Below are 21,713 nucleotides of genomic sequence, written 5' to 3' on the forward strand. Positions count from 1 at the left end.
GTTATAAGGTATGGAGGGTGGCAACATAAGATCAGGCCTTTACAGTGATGACTCCCCACTTGGTGCCATCATTATATCTCTTTAGGCTCTAGGCAAAAACCTTGTTTTTTTAACCCGGCCCTTGGCTTTTAATTATCTATGTCCTTTTTTGAATGGGGGGGATGATTTAATCTAGGTTGTGTTTTTTTTAATGAATTGCTTTTAGATTTTTTTGTGCTGGTTGTATGTATGCAGGTGGTGTTTTTTTGCTTAAAATATTGCAAGTCACTTTGACAGAAAAGTGAATAATAAATTTATTAAATAACAACAATAACAACAATGGGAGGGTGACAGCTTCTCCATCTCTGGTTCAGATCATTGCTTTCTAGCTTCTGTGAAGTGGGGGGAGCCACATACTCACACACACTCTCACACACACTTTATCTCCTTTATCATTCATTTATAAATCAACTGAGATCCAGATGGTGCTCCGAATCTATTTATTTTTGTTGGTGCTGGGGTGGGACCATTGATTTTGTTTACTGACACTGCTTTCCCTCCAGATAAAGTGCAAAAACCATTTGAATTTCCTGGCCTTTGGCTGGCTTTTATTTTTTTTTAAGCTGCTGTCAGCTTCCAGAAGGATTCGATTGAAATTCAGCACACAGCGTTTTCCTCTTCGGCTAAAGGAGAGGCATTGCTGCGAGCGGACCAGTCTGCCTGGCCTACCCAGGTTCCTTTGCTTCCTCTATGTGCCTGGATCCATGCCCCCTTTCCTCCTAGGCATCTGTTGATCTCCAAGCCAAAAAACGACTTATTGGGAGGGCAATGGCGTTTGGAAGAAAGGGCAATGAAAGGGAGGTAGAGGAAGGAGAAACTCGCTCCCCTGCCCTGCACCCCAAACACATGCACAACCACCATTGAATTAAACATTATACTCAAACAATTTGGGGGGAAATACGAGGAGCTTTGCGTCCTGCTCATTAGGACTCTGAAATAATCAAGCAATGAAACGTCACCTTGGAACTCAAGGCGGAGGGAGCAATGGGATTGCAATTAATAGAAGAGATGAATTAAAAGACTAAGAGCTCTGGAAACACCACTCCCTTTTGTTCTTTGCTTTTGGAAAGTTGTATCCTCGGTGCCTGTTTGCATTTAACGGTGTTTCATCAGGCTGCAAGAGAAAATACAGAATGAGACCTGAATCCATAAGTAACAAGAGAGATTGTAATCTTAATAATATCGAAAAGTATTTGTCCTCTTCTCCCTCCCCCCACACTTGCCACGCCCCAACCCAATTTTTTGCCCATTTTCTGCTGTGGATTTTTCATGCCAGATGTTCTCCAAAAATGATCTTGGACAGGGATAGACAACATGGTGCCCTCCAGATACTGAAAATTACAATTCCCCCTGCCCCTGCCAAGATGTCTAATAGTCAGGGATGATGGGAGTTTGTAGAAGATCTGTAGGACACCACGTTGGCTATTCTTGATCTTGGGTGTGTTGCTGGTATGTTCTTCTGCATCAGATTTCTCATGCAAAGATTTGGGAGTTTCACATTGTTAGGTGATAGCATATGACAACCAGCATGCAAAAGCAGTTAGTATTTGATCGTACCTGCTATGTAGTAGTCAGTATTTGATAATTGACATCCAGCGGCAGCCACTATTCACATCTAGCGTACAGTTCCAATTGAGGTTGAAGAGTGTCTAAAAGCAACCATGTTTTATTAGAGTTTTAAAGCCCTAATTAAACATAAGGTTGGGAGTGGAATAGGTAAAGAAGAAGACACATCATCTCCTTCTCCTCTCCCTAGCGATCCTGCTGGGTGCTGCTTCAAAAGCATCTTCTCTGTGGGAAAAGTGCTTGCAAAGAGCAGGCAGCAAAATTAAATCCTCGCTCACCAGCGTTCAATGTTCCTGGGATCTGTGGGTCCTCCCTCACCCTTCTGACAGTCCTGAATTGCTCCAGGAGGCCTGACCTGACCCAGAGCAAACTGTCACCACCTGACTTAGCCAAAAACTGGCTGTCCCACAAATCAACCTCATTTGGTTTAGGCTTCAGCTGGATCCAGAGTGCAGCCCTCATATTAGGCAAAACTGTGTACAAACGGGCTTATGATGAGAAATGAGCATCAAATGTTTATGGGTTTTCAAGAGGACTTAAAAATAATAGCAGCAAAGGGATGTGGAATTGTGCATAACTAAAAAGGAGAAAGTGAGAAAATCAAAATTGTCAGGTTACCCAGTCATCATCTGGAGGGCAACGGGTCTCTCATATCTATGTCTATATCTATCTAACTGCAATGGTACCTCAGTTTTTGAACGTAAACTGTTCCGTATGAGTTCTGAAATATTCGAAAATCAAGGTGCAAAAGGCAGCCTGCAAATTTAATAGAGAAAATTAACATATACACTCATTCGACTTCCAAGGCATGTTTGAAAATGGAAACATCTACTTCCGGGTTTATGACGCTTGAGTTCAATGGAGATGTTTGAAAACCGAGGTACCATTGTATATCTATAACTATAATCTATCTATATGAATAATAATAATTCAAATAAAGATAAATGGTTACCAGTTTGCTTCTAGGTTCCAAGACTCTCTGATGCCCTATGGGGCTTTGGTCCAGCATGCAACAAGATCACCTCTCTCCATCCCAGCCCTCCTGCCTCTTAGCTCAGCTGGAAGATGCAATTAGCCCAGAAAGGCTGTCTTCATCCTTTAGCATACTATAGACGGTGTGCTCAGCGGAAGGACTATTCTCCCTTCCATGAATGTATAGTTCTAATTACAGCTTGAGTTTTCACTAGACAAGTGCTGTCGCTACTGCATATTTACGTCCCTCCAGAAAAAAAGTGGAATTTGCTTTTAAAACTCCACTAGATGGTCATCATTTTTCGCCCACACCGTTGGTGTTGGGGTTTTTTCTTCTTCCCTGAGTGCTGCTGATTAGCACTTCCCACAGTAGCAAATCATGTCAGCAGCCTTCAGCGTTCCCTGTTGGGGAATAACAGGGGAAATGGCTCATTAAGAGAGAGACTAGCATAACATGGGAAATAAGACCTGCAAAGAGACTCACTGGAATAGCTTTCAGAAGCGTTTGCCTTCTATGGGAGAATGCTGGTCTTCTTTGCTAGGTGGCAATGCGTTATTTCAAGTGCTGTTGTTTTTTTAAAGAGAATAAATGGAGAATCAGTTGTTCCAACTTCCCATCAGCCAAGCAAACATCACCAAGGGTCAAAGATGTTGGGGGTTGGAGTGAAGCCCATGTATATGGGGTTGAGTTGTTTTATGTAAGGCTGTGCCAATATATTCTCCCTTTTGCTATCTGACCATTAATGCAGGGTCGAAAAGAAATTACCCTTGGAAATAAAGGTGGGGAAAATAAAACAAAACAAAATAATAATAAACTACAGAGATGTGGAGTGGACCAGAAGGGTCATCTGGTCCAACCCCTTGCAATAGAGGAATCATTTGCCCTGTGTGGGGCTCAAACCCAAGACCCTGAGAGTCTCATGCTCTATTGACTGAGCTATTTCCCCAAATTAATAATAAATACTTGGGGGAGATATTTGAGATTTGTTAAATTTGTACAACCCTGTGGTGTAAGCCACTGAGCCTTGTGCTTGCCGATTGGAAGGTCGGTGGTTCGAATCCCCGCGATGGGGTGAGCTCCCGTTGCTCGGTCCCTGCTCCTGCCAACCTAGCAGTTCGAAAGCATGTCAAAGTGCAAGTAGATAAATAGGTACCACTCCGGCGGAGAAGGTAAATGGTGTTTCCGTGCACTGCTCTGGTTTCACCAGAAGTGGCTTAGTCATGCTGGCCACAGAAAAACTGTCTGCGGGCAAACTCTGGCTCCCTTGGCCAGTAAAGCAAGATGAGCACCACAACCCCAGAGTCATTCGCGACTAGACTTAACTGTCAGGGGTCCTTTGCCTTTCCCTTTTACCCACCAAGAAATACCCAAAGTGATCTACAATCAAGGAAAAACAGCACAATAATAAAATCCACATAAATATTATTAAAAATGGATTCAACAGTAAAATCCTATCATTGGTTTTGCCCAAATGTCTGCACAAACAAAAATGTATTTGCCTGGCAGTGTGACAAGGTTGGGGCCAGGCAGGCCTCTCTTGGGAGAGCGTTCCATGAATGCAGGGCTGCTACAGAGAAGGCCTATTCTCTCCTTGCCACGTGTCAGAGCTCCCTCAGTGGTCGCATGCAAGGAAAGGTTTTCAGAGATGATCTCAGGGCCTAGGCAGGTTCATGTGGGGAAAGGTGAACATGGGCATGGATTCCTGTCACAGTTAACAATTATTGCAGCAGTGCACTTCAGTAGCTGTAGTTTCCAAACCATCTTCAAAGGTAGCCCCATGTACAATGCATTGCAGTAGTGTAACCTGAAGGTTAGCAGAATATGGGCAACTGAAGCTAGGCCATCCCAAGCCAGTAGGGTTGTAGTGGTTCTCTCCCTCTCTCCCTCTGTTGTTCCTTTACATCAACTTGGACTGCAATTCCCGTTATCCCAGGCAACTGGCCATGCTGGCTGGGGCTGATGGGAGCTGGAGCCACACAACATCTGGAGATCACTATGTTGGTTATCCCTGCTTTAAAAAAATCTTCATGTCATGTTCCCTGGCCACCCAGGTTCCCTGAAGGAAGCCTTAGCGAGGAACTCAAAGCATAAGAGAGAACTAGGCCTATGTCCCCACTGTGAAAGGAGGTGTGGATCCAGAATTGGCCTCCACAAGTCACTGTTAAAACCATGTTTATGGAAGACAATCTTACTCGGCTATGAGTGATCATTGAAGAAGAAGAAGAAGAAGGCCTATGAAGTCTCTGAGTCTGGTGTAATGTATTTGTATTAAAGTGGTACCTCGGGTAAAGAACTTAATTCGTTCTGGAGGTCCGTTCTTAACGTGAAACTGTTCTTAACCTGAGATAACCTGAGCTAATGGGGCCTCCCACTGCTGCTGCACGATTTCTGTTCTCATCCTGAAGCAAAGTTCTTAACCCCAGGTACTATTTCTGGGTTAGCGGAGTCTGTAACCTGAAGCGTCTGTAACCCGAAGTACCACTGTATTATCTCCAGGGCTTTATTTTCAGCCGGACTTCTTCGGAATGGCATTCCAGCACCTCTCAGCTGGGCCCCGGAAGCATGGGGAGAGACTTGGCCAGCTTCAGGATGTGCCTCTGGAGTCTGAAGGAGACATCCTCTATGGGCTCCAGAGAGGGTCTCATGAGCTGGAGGTGCAGCGAGGGTTTGCTGAGGCTCTTCAGCCACCCAGCTAACAGCTGACGTGAAGGAAGACGCACCTTGGCTGAGCAAGCCCCCATGCTGCTCCAGAGAGGTGCAGGGGAGGGGGGGGGCGCTGGTTAGGCTGCTCAGCTCAGATGAGGAAGGCTCCCCTTGCCTCAGCTGAGCAGCCTCAGCAAGCCTCTGGCTGGCCCACAAAGGATCTCTAGGGTGGGTGTTCTGAGGGAGGTGTGTTCCCATGCCTTTTCCTCTAGAAAAAAACTTTTTTTATTTAAAAAAATGAAGCTTTTTTTTTTAAAAAAAACAATTCATTTAGAAAACGAAGAGTAAGAAAAGGCAGAATTATGTACAAATAGTTCAGAAAGTTTGGGAAACAGCGTCACAAATCAAAGAAGAGATTATCATTGCTAATTTAGTCAGTTCCTTTTACATAATTCATATATTAATTTTCTCTCTCCCCTTCTCCCCCCCCCCCCCCAGATCCTGTCTACTGTTTCTGCACTCCACCTTGGAAATATTTGCATGCTGTTTTTTCGGCTGTAATTGCAATCCACCATAGCCTCATTAGCTATTCCTCCTCGCTTGATTGTTTTAAGCACCCCAGTGCCTTCCAAATTAAATTACAAGCCCTGTTGAAGGTCAGGGAGCCACTTCACCTAAACTGCTGGAGGAAGCGAAAGATGCCCCCCATACCCTCTTTGATTAAGTATTTTGGCACCAGTTCTGTGTTGTGGATTTTTTGGGGGGGAGGGCGACTTTTGCCCTCTGCTCTACTGCAGAGAGGAGGTGAGGCCTTGATACTATGATAGCATTCCTCTCTTGTGCAGGGGTTCCAGATGTTGGCCCCCCAGTTCTGTATATGAGAGATGTGATGCATTGTCCTCCCTTGTGAAGAACGGCTCTCCCATACAGCTTGCCTGGTCAGGAGCATCCCAGACCCTGAAATTTCCAGGCCCAAACCTGAGAGCCCCCAGTGATATCATTTAAGCGTGACTCATTGTTATGTACTGAGCTGAATCCTAGAACAATAGGATCCAGAATGCAGCAGTCTGATTGGTCCGCAGGAGCCACCCAATCCAGCTCCAGGTGGAAGTGAATCAGCGACCTGATTGGCTTACAGGAGCAGCCAATCAGGCTCCTGGATGAAGTGAACCAGCAACCTGATTGGCCTGCAGGAGCAGCCCGGAATTAGCCAATCACGCGAGGCAAATTTTGTAAATACTGTATATATAGCTAGACATTTTGGCGAAAGATTCATTCATTGCTACTATTAGCAGAATAAAGAGCATGAAATTCACACTCGACTCTGATTATATTTCACTCAATAAGCATTATTAAAGGAGAAGAGGAGACTTCAGCTGCAGAACACCAATTGTGCCCAGCTTAGCCCCCACAAAGCCCCCTTTTGCTGAACACAGATAAGCCAGCGGCACACCAACCCACAAAGCAGGCTGCAGTTGCAGACTTTTGAAGTATCCCTGTTTTCCAGGGACAGCCCCAGATTTATATATTTTTTTAAAAAATAATTTTTATTCATTTTTTAAACACATAGTAAAAACACACAAACAAAACAAAAAAACAAATACATACAAAACATTTAAATCATAATGTTGTTTTCATACACCTTCTTTCCTCCGACTTCCCCATACCTCCCTTTCTCTGCATCCTTGTTTTACAGTTCTTTAGCAACCCATTAGTCAGTTTATCTACTAGTTCCCTTCCATTAATTTTCCTTAAACTTATTAGTTACAGCTGTAATTCTCTAGTTCTTACCCCTTGACATCTTAACACTCCTCAATTTTACAACAATTTTAAAGATATATTTTAAATTTCTTCCAGTCCTCTTCCACTGTCTCTTTCCCCTGGTCGCGGATTCTGCCGGTCATCTCTGCCAATCCCATAAAGTCTGTCACCTTTGTCTGCCATTCTTCCAGAGTAGGTAGTTCTTGCATCTTCCAATACTTTGCCAGAAGAATTCTTGCTGCTGTAGTAGCATACATAAAAAATGTCCTATACTTCTTTGACACCAATTGGCCCACCATGCCCAGGAGAAAAGCCTCCGGTTTCTTAGGAAACGTCCACTTAAGGACTTTCTTAATTTCATTATAGATCATTTCCCAAAAGGCTTTAATCTTTGGGCAGGTCCACCAAAGGTGGTAAAAGGTACCTTCAGTCTCATTACATCAGCCCCAGATTTATAGAAGCCATCCTGGTTTCTTATTTGATCCCAGACTATCCCACTTTTCCTTAGGATGTCCCTATTTTCCTCAGAGAAATGTTGGAGGGTATGGAGTTCTAAGACCCCTGAGCTAAGGAGATACAACCTTTAGAAGATATCTGAAGGCAGCCCTATATAGGGAAGTTTTTAAATGTTTTATTATGTTTTTATAAATGTTGGAAGCCACTCAGAGTGGCTGGGGCAACCCAGTTAGATGGGTGGGTTATAAATTGTTGTTTGTTTGTTGTTATTGAATAGGGCACCCCTATTTTCACTGGAGAAATGTTGGAGGGTATGGAATCAAAGGAAAGTTCAGCACAGCCCCTGGGAAGAAAAAGCAAAGGTCCACAGCAAGAATAAACACTCCAGGTTTCACTCTAAGCCAGTGCCTCCTTCTTTTTCCTGCTGCACTGCAGCTATTTATTGGGAAGAGCTGTAGCTCAGTGCTTAGGGCATCTGCTTTGCCTTCAGAAGGTCTCATGTACAGTCATCTATTTGGGGGGCAGAGGTTCAGCCACCTCTTGAGAGATCATTCCCCAAACCTGGCCTAAGAGTTCCCAAAGTGGGGGTGGCAGTCTTCGTTGATGTTTCACTGCCAGGTGCCATCTTGAATAAAGATGGCAAACCAAAATATGACTTGGGATTGAATTCGCCCAATTTTTGGTATGATAGGTGCACACTCGCAAATTTCACTCTCCATTTAAAAATCACATTTTAATATCTGTGCAGCACCAGGTTCCCCCTGCTAGTGTTTAATAGTTCTGAGTAAGCACTTGGATGGAGTTGACGAGTGACCACAGACAAGAAAATCTTCCTGGGCATCCATGAAATACATCTGCGTTCTGAGAGTTGCATTCTCACCCCTCCCCACCCCACTGCCTTGTGCTGGTATTCCGGAAAGTTTCTCTTGCTCTTTTTATCCATAGTCTGAAGTCTTAGTGCTGTTTTTCATGGGTGAACGGGTGTGTATGTGTGGTTTGCCAAGACTGTATCAGTGAGTTGGGTCTTACCGCAGTCTTTCAGAGCTTTTAATTATGCAAGCCTTTTAAACAACCATAAACAGAGCGCAAAGCGATGTCAAAGGCGCTGCTGGCGGCACGGAATGAGAGAAGAAGGCGTTGTGAACTTTTGAAGGCCTTCTTCTCTCCTTCCTTGAAATTCGTGCAGATCAATATTTCCCAAAATTCTGACCAAAGGGCCCGTTTTTGTTATGATTGTCTCAGAGTGGTTGAACACTATCATCCTGTGTTCAATACTGTTTGCTCCTGCAGACATTTCATAGAGTGCGTGTCCCATAGTTTCCTGCTGAAACCCTGTAACTTTGCACACCGAATGATCTGAACCAGCAGGCCAGGATATTTATAAAGGAATATAGGACATACTGTCCTGTCCCGTCCCCCCGCCATATGAGCATGCCCACAAGGTGAGTTCATCGTTGTATTTTCAAACATGGAGAGAGGCTTGCTGGGTGGGAATACAGGGCAGCACCTTTTTGTGATAGCACCCTAGTTCTAGCATGCCTTCCCAAAGGAGGTGCAAAGAGCTCCATTTTAGTGTGGATGTTGAAAACATCCTATTCCACCTGGCTGTTAATATATTCTGGAGCTTTTTTATTTTAAGGTTTTAGTTTTAATTCTTGTTCCTTGCTAATCTGAAAATGAGATGGACCCTTCTGCCTTCACGCCCCCCCCCCACTCCAATGCACACCACACTCCTTGGGAAGAAGGGTGGGAGTGCAAGAACAATGCAATTATTTAAAAGAATAATAGGGAAAAAAGGAACACAACTTGCAGACCCAAATTTGAAGAATTATCTGTGCAATTGAAACTGTTGGTGTTTGGCGAGTGATGAAATGCTCAATTTGGAGTTTCCACGGGGTACTGGGTTAACTCATTAGCTTGCTTGATTAACGTGCCATCCACAATTGTGCACAACCTTGTCCTTGTTCCACCTCTCTTGCATTAAAAAAAAGGAAAGCAAGCAGTAGGCTGCTGCAACCAGCGTTTGAAACTAGAAGTGGGAAGTGTATCAAACATTTCAGTGTGGTGTATTTCCAGATTCTGGGCACTCCATTCCCTAACCACCTTTGTTCCCTCTCCCTACTCCCTTAATAGCCAGCATTATGTTCCTACTCATACTCAGTTCTCATTGAGCTATCTGGGGTTTCCCTGTATTTGGTTCCCCCACTCGCTCCTGTCAGTATTGGGGCTTCTCCAATGGCGGCTGATGTCCATAGGCAGGAGGCAAGGAGACCGTTAGTAGGTGCAGCCAGAGCCAATGGCGTTGGTCTCAACTTTGTCCCCATCTCCTTCTTTTCTGTGTTCTGCAAGGGTGACACTTAAGACAAAGAAGGGGAAGTGGTAGGCTGTGCCATCTCCTAGAATGGCTGTAAGTCAGGGATAGGTGAAAGGCTGGCTGAGGTTTAGCAGGGAAGTGCCTCATTTGCCCAAATGAGCCATCCTCCACTGGGTTTCTCTGGGCCTGCGCACTGGCGGAGGAAGGTGGGTGCAGGAGGGAAACTGCTGTAGGTGTCATCCCTGAGCGAGGGTGACATTCGCTGCCTGCGACTCGGACTCCCACACCTACCATGAGTCATCAGGGGAAGGGGGGAGCTGCTGTGCCACTTTGCCGGTTCCTTCCTGTGGCGTTTGCCCTCCTAGGTGTGTGACATCATACTGGGTTCATAAGGAAAGGGTTAACTTATTGTAAAATGACTAACCAATGGAAACCCAAGGGGCAGAGTTAACTGTGTATAAGGTTTAAGCACAGAGGGTTTTGGAGGAGTTGGAAGTTAGGGTGGTTGAGAAGACAGTTTGGAGTTAGAAGAGACAGAGAAGACAAGTCTGTGGGTTGGGGTAGTCTGATGTGAGAGAGTGAGAGAATTTGTTAAGAGGAGTCAGTCAAACAGTTGAGATAATCAGTCGGAAGGTATAGGCTGGTAAAGAAACTAAAGTTAAGATACTGGCAGGAATATTATCTCAGAAACCATAAACTTGTTAATGTTTGTAAAATAAACTTGGGGGTTTTTTTGGTTCACTTTTAACAACTGTCTGGACTCAGTGTTTTACCAGAGAGTAATGGGTTGGTGGCAGCGTGGAAGCAAGCACAGTGGTGGCACAGGGATCAATAGACCGTTAAACGTCCAGGGACCCTGTGTGATCGCCACACTTCCTCTCCCCTTCCTGCTCGCCTGCCTCCTTCCCATCCTCTCGCCTGCCTGTCTACCTCCTCCAGCCAGGAGCGCGGCGCAGCAGTTCCCCCCTTCCCCTGATGGCTGGCAATAGGCGCAGGAATCACAGGTGGGCAGCGCGCTGTTGCCCCGTGCTCCCGGCTGGAGGAGGCAGGCAAGCGGGAAGGGGAGAGGAAGGAAGCAGAATCGGTGGGTGCGCACATGGCTGTCCTGCGCCTGGGAGGGCACCCTCTGCACCCCTTGGATGTGCACACCCGTGCCCCTCAGGAACGCGCCTGCCCCGGGCAGCGTGGACATATGCTCCACCACTGGGCCTGCTAATCCCTTCCTGTTGCACATGGATGCTGCAGCTTTAGCTACATAACCCCTGATAATTGCAGCCTGACCATCAGAAATAGAGTGAATTGAATATTGGGGAGCAGGGTCCTAGCTCACAGTCCTTTGAATGTGCTTTTTTAAAAAGATAGGCACTGGTTTTCTCAGTTTTGTTTGGGTTTTATTTTTCTTGTTTCATATGTTTTATCTGCCTTAGTTTCCGCTATTTCCCAAATTCCAGCTTAATTTGGAGATTTTCCAAAATGAATGTGGGAACTGGTGCATGTTCAAGGTTGCTGTTGTGTTTGACTGATGTGCAGAACTGCCCCTGCACATTGGTCAAAACACAAGGCAAAAAGATGTTCCGCCCTCCAATAGGATTGTCAGTGCACACTTGTATTTTTGCAATGTGGGGGGTGGGGAAAGGCACGCGAGGTCTAAGGAAGGGGTAGCCAACATGGTACCCTTCAATTCTCATGTAAGACCATGGAATGATTCAGGAGATACTCCAGAGGTTCAATAAACCCTTTGCATGGAGATGGTGTGCTGTACTTGCATCTGCCACCAACATAGGTGCACAGGCCCCACTCTGACAGGCCATCCCCACATGCATGAGTGCTGGAGGCAGGACTAGTTTGTCAACTCTTTAGATAGGACCAGGTGAAGACCTCTGAAGGATTGGCCATGACCCTGGAGTCAGATTCCTCCTCTTCAGGGGAGGAGGGTGAGGACACTGAAGCAAAAGAGGAAAGGCATATAAGGGCAGCCTCAGAAATGCTCTCAGATGAGCCTGTAGGGCCAGTCTCCCCACACCCTGACCTGAAGTTCTCGCACTGCCTTCCTCTGATTCAAGGGACTCCATGCAGAAGACCTGAGATGGTCCTGCTCAGCTGCAGTAGGAGATTACTAGAGAAGGCTGGACCATTTAAGTAGAGCATCGTATTACAGCACCAGGTTCTCCCTGCTAGCATCTAATAGTTCTGAGTAAGCACTTGGATGGTGTTGGTGAGTGACCACAGACAAGAAAACCTTCCTGGGCATCCATGAAATACGTCAGCATTCTGAGAGTTGCATTCTCACCCCTCCCCACTGCTTTGTGTTGGTATTCATAGTCTGAAGTCTTACAATTAGGCTGTACATGCCACCACCTCTACTACTAAGAGTTAATTTTCAGCTTGTTACTTGCTGGATAAACTTCAGAGCTCTGTACATCAATCCAGCCTAAACCTTGTCCCACCTTGCCTTTTTTATGCCCTGGTTGGGCCTTTCCGTGATGCATTACACAGCAGCACAGGATCACCCTGAACGGAGACCACGTTCCTGCTTACATTTGTGAACAAAAGGGTACCTTTTCCACAGGGAAACATTTATCCCACATCCCACCACCTACTGTCTGAAATGTAACATTCCACTTTTGCCATTTCACCTGTGTGCAATGTGATCACATCAAGCTGTTCTATTCCAGATGGTACCAGAAAGAAGGGGGAAGGGTGTGTGTGCAGGCAACAGGCTCCATACCCCTTATCAGATCAGCATAAAATGTAGTGGCGGCGGGTTTAAAAGGGGATTAGACTGGTCCCTGTTGGACAATTGATCTGGCAATGGCTTTTAGCTTTGATAATCCATATTCACAGGTGGTATATCTCTGGTATACTTCTCAGCTGCTGGTGTGGGACAATCTGCAGAAGAGGGCTATTGCTTTCATGCCCTGCTTGGGGGCTTCCTGGAGGCCTCTGACTGGCAATTGTGGGAAATGGGATGTTGAAGCAGATAGACCTTTTGTTCTGATGCCACAGGGCTTTTATGGTGTCCCCCCCCCCCCGGCCCTTGGAATATTTCCCCTCGATATTAGCTTTCAGGCTTCTAAACTCTCCTTTCCTTTTACCAGTGACGGAAAGCCGGGGGATCCTGGAGAGCATCCAGAGGTTCTCCTTGCTGCCGACATATCTGCCTGTGAGTTACCACATCCACAATGCAGATGTTTCCTTCTTTCTGAAAGAAGCAAACCAGGATATCATGAGGAACTCTAGCCTTCAGTCTCGAGTGGAGTCCTTCCTAGTCTATAAATCCAAGAGGCCTCCCATCCTGAATGCAACGTATGGGCCTTTTTCCATTGAGCAGGTGGTTCCCCAGGACTTATTGTCACCTTCAAATCCATTTGGAGCGACTGCCCCCAAGTTCTCTTTCAACTGGAAGTTGAAGGCGTACATCATGAACAACAAAGTCTACCTAAGCCACCCCAAAGTCCAGATCCTGTTCTATATAGTCGGGAGGGACTGGGATGACTACAGCGTCACTGAAAAGCTGCCATGCTTAAGGGTCTTCGCTTTTCGAGAGACAAGGGAAGTCCGGGGGAGCTGTCGGCTGAAAGGAGATCTGGGGTTGTGCGTGGCTGAGCTGGAACTTCTCCCCAGCTGGTTCAACCCACCGACGGTAGTTGCTGGCCGTAAGAAGCTGCTGAATCAGTCGGAAGGGAGCCCAGTGGAACTTTATTATGCTATCCAACCAGGGGACGAGAAAGGGGATTGCGCTAAGGAGGATCTACGGAAGAACAATGGGATCAGACCTGGGCGCAATGATATTGATGAATCGGGGCCACCCTTGCAGCGAATTGGGAGTGTTTTCCTCTACCAGACACGAGGTAGCCCTTCCTTAAGCGAAATGTGGTTAGATAGCAACATTGCTATCCAGTATATACCAAAGACTGTCAAGCAAGGGGATGTTTTGACCTTTGTGGTGTCTATTGCTAAAAATTCAACAGAGGACCAGTTCACCTTGAGGTAAGAGCAATCGGTTCTGTATATGTAACTCAGATCACTTTGTTCTCCCATGTGAATATAACTCTTCCTTCGATACTCCACTTCTTCCTTTTGCTTTAACACCCACCAAATCTCTTGATACCCGAATCTTACCCATTTTGACGATGCTTTGCTTCAATGTTTACATTTGATAGCAGCATTTAATGTGTGAGGCTGTTTGATAGCTGATGCATCATAGCATTTTAGAAGGTGATGGTATAGAAGAATTGGTGGCATTTGGAGACAGTAGTAATTTAGTTTTTGTCTGGATTTGATTGGCGTTGTGCACTGGCAGTATTTGATGGCTGACATACAGTTGTATTTAAGGAAATGGTCATTTTCAAAGTCCCAGTTTCAGTTCTTATATTCGGATTTGGTTGCCAGCCAAACTTGAACGATTTGTTGCTTGCCTAGCAAGAGAGAGAGAAGTTTCTGAAGTTTGGGAAAGGTGAAAGGTGTCCCCTTTTCTTCCTTCCCTCCTGAAACCTCCCTACAGAGATGCAGGGAAGGGTTTTTTAAAATGTTATTTGTATTATATATCTACTTATACAACATCTACACATACAGATTGTTGCAATAAAAATAACACAACACTTATCAATTAGCAATTGCTAAAAAATGGAAAAAAAGAAACTGTGCTAACAAAAAAGGAATGGCAAGACAAAGTGTTAGAGTATATTGAACTGGCTGGATTAACAGAGGCAGTTAGAGATCACACTAGACAAGAGTTTCAAAAAGCAAGGGGAAAATGCAGAGAATACTTCACAAAACTGTATCCTAAAATACATACCTGGACTTCTTTTGATTAATGTCTGCAGGAGACTTTGTGGATTTTTAAGTTATAATTAGAAAAATCTTAATAATTATTCATAAAGGAAACAGTTTCTAAGAAGTAAATAAGGAGGCCAGATAAAGGAAGTCTTTTATTTGGTTGTTTGTATTGTTGTATTTTATGCTTATTGTATGCTATGTTCATGTTTAATGAGGGTGGATTTGTGTATTGGGGGTGGGGGTTTATGTTATGTTGTAAATAAAATTCCAAAAAAACTTAAATAAAAAATAAAAACAACACAACACCTTCCCTTTCCTCAAACGTAACAGGCCCTAATAGAGAAGAAAGTTACAGAGGGCTGATTGTGCCAAGTTGCTGATTCATGCAGGTTCACCCTATTTATACTTAAAAACAGTCATAAAATCAGGAAGAAGAAAAAAAGTAAGATAATAAAATAATAATAATCATAGTAATCATAGAAAGCTTAACAAGAATGAAAAGCATAAAATAATATTTCGAAGTGAAATACAAGGTTTATATTTGTACCAAAGATACCAAATATTCATGAATGTCCATTTATTTATTTATTTATTTTATTAAAGATTTTCTTGTTTTACAGAAGTATGTGTAATGTCTCTCCTATATGTTGCAAAGTGATCTCATATTTAGTGGAACTGATCAGAAACTGGGATGGCTTCCGTAGTTCTGGGATGTCCCGGAAGAATCGGGATGGTTGCAGAGTATGAGATTCCAGGCCAAACCAAATCTGTTTGAGGGGTCCAGGTCTTGTTTGGGTCAAGCTCAGACAGCCCTGGATCTCAGAGAGCTATCTGGGAGCAGGAAGGAGAGGCAGGCACGAGAAAGCACACGAAAGAGATACTTTCCTGGTGAAGGTGGGTTCTGCCTTTCACTCTCCATCTCTCCTTTTCCCTAGCCAGGCAGAGGGCCTTCTTGGTGGTGGCGCCCACCCTGTGGAACGCCCTCCCATCAGATGTCAAGGAAATAAACAACTATCTGACTTTTAGAAGACATCTGAAGGCAGCCCTGTTTAGGGAAGTTAATAGTGTTTGATGTTTTATCGTGTTTTTAATATTCTGATGGGAGCTGCCCAGAGTGGCTGGGGTATAAATAATAAAATATTGATTATGATTCTTCCTTCTGCCTGTAGGATCCAGTACTCCATGGGCCTGCTCCTTTGGCAGCAGATTCCCTTGTGTGCAGGGAAGTTGCTTGTGAAGGCTCGGTACAGTGCAGGATCAGATCCTTTTGCTTAACAGCAGTTAAACAGCAATATCCAGTCCTATGCTGTGCCAGTCTAACACCCTCCCTTTCTTAAAGCTTATTTTAATTGTATGTTTCCACAATGGAAACACAGGGCAGCAAAGGACAAATTATCCTGATTGTGGGGGCACGGATCAGGGCCACAGAGCAGATTTGGGGTGGCCGGGGGGTGTGTGTCTCCCAACAGTGTCCACTAACGAAATGATCCCATGTGTGCCTGTTCAGAAATAAGTCCCATTGAACTCTCTATATTGCAATACAAATCAAACTTAAAATGGTTACTGAAAGTCTCTCAAAAAATTCAATTAGTCGGGAATGCAGCAGTAAAAGTATTGGTGGGTGCTTGGCTGCAGGAGACGATTACACCTATTTTATACAGTGGCACCTCTGGTTGCAAACGGGATCTGTTCTGGAGGCCTGCTCACAACATGAAAAGAGCGCAAACTGAAGCGCCGTATCTGCGCAGCTGCGTGGCGCGATTTGCTGCTTGTGTGCATGCGCGAGTGGCGAAACTCTTTCTGGTACTTCCAGGTCGTTGCAGGACATACCGTATTTTTCGCTCTATAGGACGCACTTTTCCCCCTCCAAAAATTAAGGGGAAATGTGTGTGCGTCCTATGGAGCGAATGCAGGCTCCTTGGGTTCAGCGATAGCAACGCGAAGCCTCCGAAGCGCAGAGGGAGTGCTCCCTCCACTCTCCGGAGGCTACGCGTTGCTTTTGCTGAAGCCTGGACAGCGAGAGGGGTCAGTGCGCACCGACCCCTCTCTCTGTGCAGGCTTAAGGGATAGCCGCCTGAGGCCTTTGGAGCACAGCAGGACGTCGCGCTGCGCTCCGAAGGCTTCGGGTTCCTTTTGCTGAAGCCGGGAGAGCAAGACTCTCCTGGCTTCAGCAGAGAGGGAGAGCTGTGCAGCGCCCCTTCAGCTAAGCGGGAGGAGAAATGGAAGGGGCTCCGTTTCTCCTGCTGCTTCGCTGAAGGGGCGCTGAGCAGAGAGGGGGAGATTTTTTTCTTCTTGTTCTCCCCCTCTAAAACAAAGTGCGTCCTATAGAGCGAAAAATACGGTAACCTGAAAGAACGTAACATGAAGCAAATGTAACATGAGGTATGACTGTATTGGCTGCACTGGTTACCAGTTTGCTACAGGACACACTTAAAGGTGCTGGCGATTACCTTTGAAGTCCTTAATGGGTCAGTTGTGGACCCAATGGGTCAGTTAATGGACCATGTTCTTCTTTGACATCCTGCCTGCTCCCTAAGATCTGAGAGGGGGAGGCCCAACTCTGCCTATCTGAAGGGCTGCCATGCAGAAGCTGGAACAAATGTCTTCTGTCTTGCTCCAGAGTGGGGCAGGACTTGCAGAACAAGTGGGTTGAAATTTCAGGAAAGCTGGAAATATTTAAGCCGAGACTGAATGGCCACCTGTCGGGGTGACAACGGTTTTATTTACCGCTTATATGCCAAAATGGCTTCTGAGTGGTTTGCAACTATAAAATCAATCCGTAATTAAAATATGCAGCTTGCTTAAAATATGCAACAAACCAAATGATAATAAAAAAACAAAACAATTTAAAGAATACTGCCCCTAGTTCAGTGCAGGGGAATGCATGCTTAGAAAGGTGTGTCTTCGGGAACCAGCAGAATGGAAGGTGTCTCTTGTACAGTGGATGCTCGAGTTGCGAATGTGATCCATGTGGGATGCACATTCGCAACCCACAGCGTTCACAACCCGCTTCTGTGCACGCACAGGTTGCGATATGGTGCCTTCTGCTCATGCACAACCACCGAAACCCGGAAGTAACCTGTTCCGGTACTTCTGGGATTTGGCGGTCCCCAACCCGAAAAAATGAAACCTGAAGCATCTTGTAACCCGAGGTATGACTGTATTTTGGCAGGGAGAGGCCCTTCCCACTTGTGCCACTAGTGAAAAAGCCCAGCCTTGTGTTACCATAAGCCGATAGCCTGGATGCAATAGTTACAATCCTGCATTGCCACCTGGAACAAGGGGTTGGAGTAGTTGATCTCTAGGGTATATTCCAACACAGATTCGGTGCATTTTGACTATGAATGAGACTAGATTGTTTAGAACACACGAGAGAATCTTCAGGTTGTCCCTTCGCCCCCACTTTCTATTTTCTACCATGTTGTTGTTACTAACTCACACTTTACCTTGTTTTGCTTTAAAAGGGCAGGTAAGACACGTTCTCAAATCAAATAAACATGCAACGTTGGGCTTTTAAAACATTCTGACTCTTCCAAATCATTGCAAGTAAAACATGTACCGTGTATTTACAATAAATTTATTGTACAATAAATATTATGTATTTACAACAAATAATAAATGATAAATAATTACTAAAGAACACACACCAGGGTAGGGCCAAAATGCCATCACAGTGCAAGCAAATACTACATGTAGAAACAACGGGAGATATTAAAAATAGCAAAAATGCAAAATACATGCTCTCATGGTACAGAGGAAAACATCCTAGACAGTTGTCAAAACAAACCAGCCTGTAGCAGTGAAATGAAATCCTACTTCAGGCCCTAAAACTTGCCTGGAATTAAAAAAAATAAAATGAAATGGTTTTCACTACTTGCCTTAATTGCACAACCCTGTACATGTCAAATTGTGTTCCTTCTAGGTAAGTGTGTAAAAGACTCCAGCCTAAACCACAGGTGGACTGTGGTTTATAAGCTTGGAACCAGTTTAATTCTGAAAGAACACATTTGCATCCTGATGACTGAATACAGAGACAGACACGTAGGTTGGGGTTGAACTGGGCCACTTTTATTCAGTGAACATAAGGAGATCAGCAGTAACTATGAAGGGGGAAACTAACACCATTTAGAACTGCGGCCACTGGGTGACATTTTCCTGCCTGCGGAAACAGGGCCTTTTCGCAGGCCACACCTTGGAAATGAGAAGGGAAGAATTGCTGCCCCACCACTCCCAGGGACCCCAAATCTCTAGGGTGATGAGTCAACTTGGCCTCAAATCCCAGAGTTTAGAAAGTGAACCTCAAGGACAGCCAATCCCCTTGAAAGGTGCCAAAATGTCAGGTGGCTGCAAGCAACTCCCATGGCCTGTTGCCCAGGAATGTACAAAGACAGGGAAAGATTCTTACCACCTGCTTTTTACTCGGTATTTACAGAGAGAGACTTTGGAACACAGCCTCTTGGATAATGGCTGTCCTGGACCCGGGGGGGGGGGTTACCGAGAGGCGTGGTCAGAGTCCGGTCCTGGGTCGAGGGTCTGGAGACTGTCCACCAAGGGCGAAGCGGGGTCCAAAGCAGGAAGCCGGGCATGGTCAGGAACTCCTGAAGGACAGGTCTGGGTCCGGGCAGAAACTGGTTTCCAACGACATTGCTCCCACAACCTGGGACTGGGCTGACTGGCCTTTATCTTCTCTGAGGCCAGGGGCGGTCCCGGCCCACAGGTGACCCGCCTCTCCTGGCCTTAAGGCGAGCACTCCTCCTGAGAGAACTCAGTTCCTTCCACCTCTCTGCCCTGAGCCTCTGCAGCTCAGGAGAGGCTGGAGGGTTACTGGACCCAGGGGGAGGCTCACCTTCCCCTGACAGGGCTGGGAGAGGCGCACCTGTGGGCAATGTGTCCTCAATCACCTCAGGAGCCAGAGTAGATTCACCTGGTGCCTGCTACTGAGGATCCGGCACAGGTGCAGGCGCTTCAGATTTAAGGCCCTGCCCCGGCTCAGTCCGCCCTAGAGGCGGGGACTCCTGTGCAGGCTGGGATTCCTCAGGTTCAGCCTCTGAATCAGACTCCCAGGCCATCACAATGGCGTTGTCCCAAGTGAATCTCCACACCCCCATTTCTCCCACTTCCTCATACATCACTTCTATGGGTGCTGACAAGCACCCTCTGCCTTTGAGATCTTTGCTCTCCTACTTTCAAGACTCGCCAGGTTCTGGGAGAGAGGAGGTCTGGATGCTCTAAAGACACTGAGTCCATCAGCTGTCACCCCCCTCTATTGCTTCCTCTTCCTCCTCCTTCTCCTCTCCCATTATTTCCCAACTTCCCTCCTCATCTGCCTCTGAGCTGTGACCTCCTTCAAACTCCTGCTGTAATTCTGAAGTGCCTTCTTCTTCTCTGGAAGGGTCAGGCTGGGGAGGCGGTCTCCACCATTTGCCCTCTGCCCAGTCCCTGACATCAAAGGGCACCAGAAGGCTAAAAGAAGACGGTTCCCCTTCTCTCACCTGAACTGTCAAAGTGACCATATTGAGCCAGATTGCTAGTTGTGATTCAAGGACCCACCACCTGCTTGGGGACAAGAAAGAGACAGGGACACAGTATATTAGGTTAATGGGCTAAAAAAGGCCACAACTTTATTGATTACAGCATGTGAGAGGTATTGGCTTAGGCATTGGATAAAACAACAGAGCATGACTCCACCCCCTCAGGAAGGGGTGAGTCTATCAAGGGTTAACCACCAGTGGGAGGAGCCTGTTGATGCAAATACAACTGTAAGTTCCCCCTGGTGTCACCGGGGGTCGTGCCATGGCACTAGCCACCAACAAGGGCATCGGACAGGATCCACAACCGCTGGATTCCTTTAACGGAATACCCATAAAGTGGAGGGGTAGGTGATGGCCACACCCTGCCCTCCAATACACAAACATATTCCAATGCCTAACCACCAATACCTAAAAGTTGTGACAATTTGCTACGAGGTAGGCAAAAACCAAGTGGCCGGTGCCAATTTGCCAGTTGGATAAAAATTCCTACCAGGCCCCATGGGGAACCAAGGCGATCAACCACAGGTCCATAGCAATGTCAAGAACCGAGCAATGAACTAAAGGGAGGGTGGGTGGGTGATCCAATGAAAACCAGCAGAGGAATGAAAGGGAAGTGCTGCTGCGGCCGCATTTGAGCGGCTAAACCCTGCCCCCAGCCTCCACCTGATTGGTTGGCTACCTGGGGGCGTGGCGTGGCAGCTTTGGCGCACCATCCCTTAAGGCTGGCAGACTGCAAATGTGTCCCCCCATTGGTACCACTGTGGACCAGAGTTAGAACAGGCTCCTGACCAACTAACAGGAAACATTGTCCTGGGCATCCTTGTTTATAGATGCAGATATCATATGTCTGTAACCCAAACCCTGCCTGAGCAGCTGTTTGAAGGAGAAAGCTCCCTTGATTCCTCAGGCTTTGCAGTTTCTTGACACGTCTGAAAAAATGTGTGTTGGCGAATTTGAAAGAGAGGGTTTTTTCCAAGCATGTAGCAGTGCTTTGTCTCTGACAATATTTAAGCAGGGTTTGGTAAGCAGGCATGTGTCACCTCCCTGGTGTGTTACATTGAGGTGAGGGGGAACATCAAGATTTTATTATTATTATGTGCACAATGTTAGAAGCACATTACAAAACATTGGTGATGAAAACATAATAAAAACATAGGCTGCCCCCTGCCCGCTAGCTATGACTCTGGTTATGGCCAATCCAGAGGCCTCATACTAGATTCCAGTCACAGGAGCCTGTGTTAAGCTATCCTTGTGCCTGAAGATGGCTCTGACTGAGACCTTCAAGCAGAAGGTCTTAGGTAGCTCATGACGCCTCAGGCATTGCTTGCCCTTCCTTGAAATCATTGACAGCTGGCAGTGCTTAGCTGAAAGTTCTTTGCTGAACTTCAGCTCAAAATTGGGGTGTGGAAGAGAAACAGCATGCCACCACTCACCCTTTTTCACTGTCCCTGTCTGTTCATGAAATCCTGGAGGTAGTGATCATGCTCCTATCTGTTTGGCCATTGCTGGCAGCAGGGTTGGAGGTGGGGAGTCAGTTCAGATGATGATGATGATGATAATAATAATAATAATAATAATAATAATAATAATAATAATAATAATAATAATATAAAAATTCTTTCCAGTAGCACCTTAAAGACCAACTAAGTTA

General features: G+C 45.8%; 1 protein-coding gene across 2 annotated transcripts in view; it reads left to right on the forward strand.

Moving 5' to 3' along the window:
* Window positions 1–21,713, forward strand: part of LOC309359497 (transmembrane protein 132D-like) — a 461,903-nt gene that overhangs the window by 107,177 nt on the left and 333,013 nt on the right. For both annotated transcript variants that reach the window (XM_081893266.1, XM_081893265.1), the window contains exon 2: window positions 12,851–13,742. In XM_081893266.1, the coding sequence (XP_081749392.1) occupies window positions 12,851–13,742 (892 nt within the window). The remainder of the gene's footprint in view (window positions 1–12,850; window positions 13,743–21,713) is intronic.

This window comes from Podarcis melisellensis, assembly GCF_964234715.1.
Source record: "Podarcis melisellensis genome assembly, chromosome: 16".
Classification (NCBI taxonomy): Eukaryota; Metazoa; Chordata; class Lepidosauria; order Squamata; family Lacertidae; genus Podarcis; species Podarcis melisellensis.